This window comes from Penaeus japonicus, unplaced genomic scaffold (genome assembly GCF_977035675.1).
Source record: "Penaeus japonicus unplaced genomic scaffold, GWHDUDI00000001_assembly GWHDUDI00000043, whole genome shotgun sequence".
Lineage (NCBI taxonomy): Eukaryota > Metazoa > Arthropoda > Malacostraca > Decapoda > Penaeidae > Penaeus > Penaeus japonicus.
In genome coordinates this window covers 4,035,306-4,043,373 of record NW_028234445.1, presented here as the reverse complement: position 1 = coordinate 4,043,373, position 8,068 = coordinate 4,035,306, and the positions used below count along the sequence as shown (strand labels likewise).

The 8,068-nt window shown below is 37.0% G+C and overlaps 1 protein-coding gene across 2 annotated transcripts in view; it reads right to left on the bottom strand.

The window, feature by feature from the left end:
- Window positions 1–343: 343 nt before the first annotated feature.
- The window catches only part of Sirt1 (NAD-dependent protein deacetylase sirtuin-1), a 9,547-nt gene continuing 1,822 nt past the window's right edge, over window positions 344–8,068 (bottom strand). For both annotated transcript variants that reach the window (XM_043009659.2, XM_043009660.2), the window contains exons 3-11: window positions 7,607–7,839; window positions 6,856–7,100; window positions 6,450–6,643; window positions 6,232–6,338; window positions 5,888–6,124; window positions 5,519–5,686; window positions 4,750–4,867; window positions 4,381–4,631; window positions 344–3,916 (exon numbers count right to left, since the gene is read on the bottom strand). In XM_043009659.2, the coding sequence (XP_042865593.1) occupies window positions 3,435–3,916; window positions 4,381–4,631; window positions 4,750–4,867; window positions 5,519–5,686; window positions 5,888–6,124; window positions 6,232–6,338; window positions 6,450–6,643; window positions 6,856–7,100; window positions 7,607–7,839 (2,035 nt within the window). In that variant the 3' untranslated portion in view covers window positions 344–3,434. The remainder of the gene's footprint in view (window positions 3,917–4,380; window positions 4,632–4,749; window positions 4,868–5,518; window positions 5,687–5,887; window positions 6,125–6,231; window positions 6,339–6,449; window positions 6,644–6,855; window positions 7,101–7,606; window positions 7,840–8,068) is intronic.

Below are 8,068 nucleotides of genomic sequence, written 5' to 3'. Positions count from 1 at the left end.
CCAATATTCCTCAGGGAACCAGTAAATTCTTGTAATGTTTTTGAGTCTCATGTTATTTGGATCAGTAGATTTCTATGATAATTTTGTGCATATCTACTTCAGATCAAAAGACTGCATCCTTTGGGGATTAAGAGTATATCAAAATATTTTTGAAAAATATGAAACAAAGATAAATAAAAAGCTTGTCAATTTCTTTTCAACTATTGGGCAAAAACGGATTCCAACTCACTCCATTTTCATATAACATAATAGTTCATCTGTTTAAATGTATATGCTCTTTTATAATAACATTGCTTAAACAATTGTTTTCAAGAAGGACTAATTGGATAAAAAAAATATCAACTACAAAAAAGGATAAATTTTATTGCTGTTCTTAGCTCAGACAAAGAGAACATATGCATTATAGGCCACATGAAAAAGCTGCAGTTGTACCATAGGCAAGTCTTAATGTGTAACAGCAACAATATGGTTTTACGCCATTGGACCCTTGATGCTAAACAGCGACACTTTACAAAAAAATTTACATTTAAGGTAATGAAAGTCTTCAGGGGTGGGGGAGGGGGAAGTCATGCCATACTGAATCATACACACCAAGACGAGCTTAGTGGGAGCATATCCAAAGTGCTAAAAACTAAGAAATGGCTCCTGATCCTCTGTGAAATGACGTCATTCCATCCCTTTCTCGCTTTCAAGTGTATGCAGCCCTACATATTTTTTTTTGTTTTTGTTTTTTTTTTTAGCTTTTTTGAGATCCTATGACAGTGCACATGAGTAGCACCTAGCATACAAGAATAAAAAAGGGGGAAAGGTAAAGACAGAGATGGAGAGAGGATAATCTGCAAATATACTTGGGTAAATACAATAAGGGGGAAATACCATCTCAATTTGTAAGTACAAGTTAAACTTTGATCCTACAGGATGAAAAATAACCTCTAGTGATCTGTAAAATATTACAACCATTTCAGTGTTTGATGATACCTAGTGTCAGTAGTCGAGAATTTGTACATCAATATAATGATCATCAACATCCAGTTTTGGTTAAATACGCTTAACAGTTCCCCCACATTTGGTATTTATGTAATGTCTAAATGCCCTGAGATCTTGTTATCCTCGAAATTCAAAGTTAATAATAAAAAAGATAAAAACTCCTAGACAGATGCTAGAAAAAAAATTCTTTCATATGTGTCACTTAAATACATACAATATTAGGACTTCTTCAAAAGTAAGGGGAAAATGTTTTGTTAAAAGAAGAATGATATTTTTACACTTTTGCTTTAAAATGAGAATATGTCAAACTGATTCCTTTTTTTAGGTGCCATCTATAATTTTTGCACTTGCTTGAAATAATATCATCCTTTAGACATCGTTCATGCTAATTTGCAGTCACACTGAATATAAGTCAAGTCACAGGTAACTGATAATACCTTACATATCATCAAAGTACAATAATACCATACCCAGTATTTTTAGCAGATTATACAAAGGTATATATAAATGTTCACCTGACATGATTGGATCATAAATGCAAAAGAAAAAATGTTAGTTGGCAATCAATGAACTGTTACAAAAATTTATAAAACAGGACATAACAATCCTTGGTAGCCTTTGAGACTTGTACAATGAGGGTGAAAATCCTCACAAAAAAAAAATCATGGGAATAATGTACAAAAGTCACAATAAGGATACCAGATGACAAGTTATTAATTGATGGACAATATGTCAAAGCTCCTTATAAAATGACTACATGAACAGAAAAATGAGGTAGGACCTAATGATAATTCTCTCCATAAAATATGAACATAACCCATAAAAAAGAAAAAAAAATCAACCAGTTCCATACAAACAGGGGGTCCAAGCTAGCCTCACTGAAGAAAACTTGTACAATGATGGAAATACCCTAAAACCCTTTCAATGAAGCACCCACAACACTCAATTTTCAGCACAGGCATAGGGATATAAAAAGGGCAAAATACCCTTACACGCAGCTTCCACTCCTTTCTATTTTCCTTTGGGAATACATGAACATTTCCAAACAACTCCCAAAGATATAAAAGATTATGAAAAACCAAGAAGTTGGTTATTCTTTCCGACATGCCACGGTTCCCTTTATGCCTAGGACAGGTAGTACATTGACAAGCAAGACAGTGAGCTGAGGAGACATAAAAGCAATTATGAGGCTACTTCAGACAACCCTGTTTAGCACCCACCAGCTGGGAGGTGGTAGTCTACTTGGTCTGGGGACACATGAATTCCTTAACTAAGTAAAAGTGGAAAACTTTGCCATATATCTATATATATCACAACAAACCATGAATATATCAAAATACAAGATTTATAAGAAAATTAGGATATATCTCAGTCAATAAATAGAAACTAACACAACATGTATGAAACTTAAAACATTACACTCATGGAGAAAATAAAACAATAAAACCCCTTCCTCTTTCACGTCCCAACAACGAAAGCCAAGAGAGACCAGGTCCCAGTTGGTGTGTTTTTTTCTTTTTTTCATACTTCACTCATACTGGCAATATTCAGTCTCCATAACCTGTTAAGCTGACAAACAAGAAATGAGCAACAATGAAGATTGTAGCCTCTGTAAGATACAATATTTCTCTAATGAATATCACATGCTCAATGCATGTCAAGACTTACACTCTCTCATGTTACACAAATCTGCCAACATCCAAGGCCAAGAACTTTTAGGCCTCTCATTCTGAACAAAATTAAAAAGTTTATTGGGCAGAACAGTGACAAACCCAAAAAATTGTGTTCAAATAGATTGACACTACAAATATACACAATAATCTTTCACAATTTCCAAAGCTGTCACCATTAACCTGTATGATGGAGATCTTATATCAAAGATTTTAAAACGGTTAAATTTAGTTCTGATTTCAGTCACACGGGCATATCATGTCTTTATACATTCAAATTTTAGGTTTACAAACATGTATGGAAGAAATATGCCTACTCCCCATCCCTCCTATGCTGCTGAACTCTACACAATCTTTTCATATAACTGACGATTTGTACCCTCTTTTTAGTTATATCAAAACTCTCTCGTACCTCGAAGATTGCACATTATCTTAAAATAAGGACTGTTGGCCTAGTCAAATATATTTGTAATTTTTATCTGGCTACCATCTTGAGACATGCAGAGTTGGAAGAAACTCAAAGATAAGGACGGTTTTTAAATAATTAATCAACTACACATAATTTCTGAATTAAAGCTGCTATCATTTATAGCTTAAGTGCCGAGATGTGAAAGCGACTCACCTCTGCTGTCCAAGGGAAAGTTATATTACCAAAAAGAACAACTCACGTCTTTAATGGTGGATTCCTTTCAAGATCCTTCAGACAGCAGCCTTAATAACTCATGAGACAAAAAGGACTTTGAGGATTTATAGCCTTATTTCTTTCCTGAAGCAAGGTCATAGATTTGTGGGAGGAGAACAACTGCCAGCCAAGAGCTCAGGCACTTTTGAAGTAGTGTCTGCTATGTGATTGTGTGTGTCATCTGTATCATAATCTGGTAAGGTGTGGTCACAGTCCAGGGAGGTATCTAAGCTTGCGTTGAGGCTAGTCCAATCATCAATGTGCTCATGGGACTGTCCATTATCTGCAGTGGAGAGAAGGCTGACAACATCTTCAGGAGAGAGATGTGGAGCATCTGTAGAATTAAAATCCTCCAGTCTTGGATGGTGGCAGGAGGATGCAGGAGTCTGGTTACTGTGGAACGATTCTTGGCTTTCCTCTTCCTGTTCTATTTGACTGTCCTCTCCTGGCTCCACTTCTTCAGACTCTGATTCTGAACTTAGAGACTTGTTGTCTTCAAATTCATCATCAGGGTCATAATAAACTTCCGCTCCTGGGAAGATGTACTTGTGGGTTCCAGTGTAAAGGAAAGTATTGTCTGAAATCATAGGAGATGGACATTAGTTAATGTCAACTTATACCAACAGCTGATTACTCTATCATACATTCTGGTCATTTAAATCCTGATTGATTACTTAGTTAATTATCTTATACTCTACTACTCTGTTTCTTTAATCCATTACAGACGGGTGTCATGACATACATGTCAGTACCAATTGGGCCTAAAAGACGGGTGTCAATGCGTACATGACGTGACATCAGAATTTATGGAAAAATGTTGTTTGGGCTAGTCTGTGCTACCCAGACGGCAGAGAAAACACTTTCCCCGTCCCTCTAATTTTTAGCCAGTGCCACTAGTGTCGTTGGCGATCAGTTAGGTCGTTAGGTGCCCGTCCGCACGGGGTCATGAACATCAAGATGAGGGAGGAGAAAGAAGCCAAGAAACATTATCATTAATGTAAGTTTCTACAAAATGTGTATGCATTTAACTTGATATCATACCTGGTAATCTTGAAGCCATCGTCTCCCGGATCTTGGGCGCCCAGCATGCTCTTAGGGCTTCAATGTCACTCTCATCTCGAGGGTGCGGTGCATGCTGCGGCGCTATTAACGATGGTCCTGGTGCAGCGTTTGTGTCATCACCATCACCATTACTAATATTTACGCTGATGCCTGGAATTGGTCTGGGTGGCAGTTCCCTAATCTCAGTCAGAGGTTCTACTGTACTCAGGTCTTCCCACCCTCTGCCGAGTCTGCAGAAAACACACACCAAAAATCAATACAGGTATAAATATAAATATTGATACTAGGATTTTTTTTCAATTTCACACTGTACACTATATAACACAAAACAAAGTCCTTTGTACATACCTCCGACAAAGCTCATTGATAATTACATCACAATCACCTAACAGTTCTACATCAAAGGTGAGGTGTCGTAAGGGTTCACGATTAATCAATATCTGAGGCACGTGTGAAGGAACTGAACCTGTGGGGGAAAAAAAGGAAATAAATGTCAAATGAGATTAATTAATCATACCCTATAAAGATCATATTAGAAACTTGGCGCGACTACTTTTAGAAATTGATAGGTGTAGAGTAATTTTTGCACTGATTATCCATAGTCATATCATATTAAGAGTTATGGATTTAACCCACTCACGCCGGGGCTATTTCGGCTCTAAATGGTCAGAATGCCGGGGTATTCGAACACATAAGTCAAACACCTCGGTATTCTTGGGTGAACTAGCCGCGAGCGAGCGCTGTACGCCTGCTAACCTGGCACGCCAGCCTCGACTAAATATCTCATCTAATGCGTCTGACCCAAAAACACTGAATGTGATAGCAAGTCAACCGGCGCGAATAGGTTAACACTTATAATTCAGCATGAAAATTAAAAATATAAAAATATGTCATAGCTCTAATGGCCTCCATGCCATTTCCCTTCTCATGACAATGAAAATACTACAGGCTACTTTCTTTAAACTGCATCTGTGCACCAGTTCTTACAACCACTTTAAAATCAAATTCCAAGTTACTATAATTATCAACTAATAGTATCTATCAAGCAATAATAAAAATACCACATTATCAGACCACCATTAAAAGTTTCATCACACAAGACAGAGAAACTACTTACTTGGAATCAGAGCTACTGGCCGCACTTTGAGGGAAGAGCCAATGACAATGAGTAGGTCACACTCATCCTTGTCCTCTGCCATTTTGTCATGAAACTCATCAGGTAAACCCTCTCCAAAGAACACAATGTCTGGCTTCATTATAGGCTGGGGTGGTAACGACTGGGGATCTGGAAAGGAATTTGTCCCATTATGACTTGTTACTGCATGCCTCTGCAATTCATTAGAAAGTCTAGCTATGTCATAAAAAGAAAAAAATGGTAGTGAAATAAGAAAGAATAGATATGTACAAAGCTTATGATGAAAAAAATGTGGGACTATAAATAACCTTCGGAAAAACTGCCTACACATAATTCAAAAACATCACTCACCTGTTTGTCTCTGTTGCATGAAGTCCAATCCATTTGTTTCCGTTTGTCTACTAACTGCATCACCTATATTTTGTTCATCTTCACCAGCTATTCTACTTCCTTGAGTTGTTTCTTCATTCTCTGTATTCTCTGTACATTTTGGGCATTGTGGGATTCTCTGGGCAAATATATCTCCTTTAATGGCTCCAGCATCTACTTTGTAACCACAAACTTGACAAGTTGCCGTAGCAAATGAACCTGAAAGAAAAAAATCAATTTAATATTATTTCTTTCTTGATTATCATATAATTTAAGTAAAACATCAAGATTACATGACAATCATAATGAATATGTTAAATACTTACCATGGCACTGGATGACTTCTTTTATTCCTGCAACTTGTTCTAACGTGTCAATATTCTGTGTATAATTTCGCAATAGTTTGTTGTTCTGCTCTATAAGACGGATAAATCTGGAAAGATAAACTCTGGGTCAGTCTCCACAAAAACAATGATAAATCACACCACATCTATTAAACCTCAGAGAAGAGAATAAGTGTAATAAAGGCATATTAATCCCTTACCTATGACAAAGTGATGGAGTAAACTGGCCTGGGTAAATTTCACGAGCAAACTTAAAGAATGGTCTTGGGTCGCGTCTGAAGTAGTGGATGTCAAACATAGCTTGTGGATCAGGCAGGTCGGGGAAGTCAACGGCAAGTCGGGCATAGATTCCATCTCGACTCCTAAAATCTGGGATGCCACAGGATACTGAAACCTGTTGAAAATTCAGAAATTAATGAATGTGAAAAGATAATTTCAAATATTTCTTTCTACACTACTCTCTAAATTCAAAGTTTCTACAAGTTAAAATATTTGGATTTCCGAAGATAAGAAGATATATAGTTCACAAATGGACTCAATCTTATCTGGCACAAAGAGAGGTGAAAAAATATACTGCACCAAGCCAACAATATTCAGTCAACTTACCCCTGCACCTGTCAGAACGATGATTTTCTGGCAAGCCTTCATTAATCTCACAACATCCTCTAAAGTATTGATATGCCTTAATTTTTCACGTCGGGGAGGTTCAGACAGCATGTTTACAATCAATCGCCATAAGGTTTCATCAGCAACGCCATCTGGGATTTCTCTAGTCGATCCCAAGATCTGATTCAAGACTGTCCGTGGATTGACACCTCTTAACATCTGCTGCTGAACCCAAGACATTGGACCTATGGAGAAAAAGGTAATGTGTTCAATCATAAGGGAAAATTGGCCAGGCCTGAGACTACAAAGTACTCACTAAAGTACATGTTTCTTAATTTTTGTGTGCTGTGCTATTAGAGAATCAGCAGCAAGCAATACATCTCTTGAAAAGCACATATCATTTTATATATAATAGAGGACTCAAGTCTGTACTTAGGTTTATCTCAGAGCACTCCTACACCCAGTCTAAACTTTCCCATCACAGACATTTATTCTAAATGTCCTCAAAGTAAAAGTATGTATATAAAATCAAACCCTTGAAAAATCAAAGACACAACATCTTACTATATATACACAGTCAAGAGAAGGCAAAGAGTGATAACAGGAACTTGACCCAATGCAAATAACCCATATATTGAACTCTTTTTGCCCTGCTATGCAAAGAGTACTATGAGCACCAAATCAAAAAATGACCTCATAAATGAAACATCTTAAGTTTAACATCACATCTAACCCAACACGTCTGACTTACCGGCACAGGGCTTCCAATCTTTCCCAGAGAAATTAGAGAAGTCTGACAAGCCACTCAGATTTGAAGCAGTTGACGCAACAGATCTTCTGTCGTCCTCATCGTCTTCATCCTGACTAGTGGGCATCCCAGTTGGCCAGTTGTCAGTGCAGCCGTTGACGGAACTGTCATTGGTGTTGTCGTCCCCAAAGTGGTTCTCGAGCCTTACACTTGTGTCTTCTTGACTTGAACTTGTCCTGTAATCAAAAGAAAAAGGAAAATAGAAAAGCCATGGAAAAAATTAATCATACATACCATAAACCAATATATTCTGGTGTTAAAGTTGAAACAGAATTCATACTGACAAAAAAAAAAAAAAAAAAAAAAAAAAAAAAAAAAAACTATCATCAAGGCTATCTAGACTAAATGGCATGTCTTTTGAAGAAGAAAAAAGTTACGAAATTCCGACAACGGCTGCAGGTTACT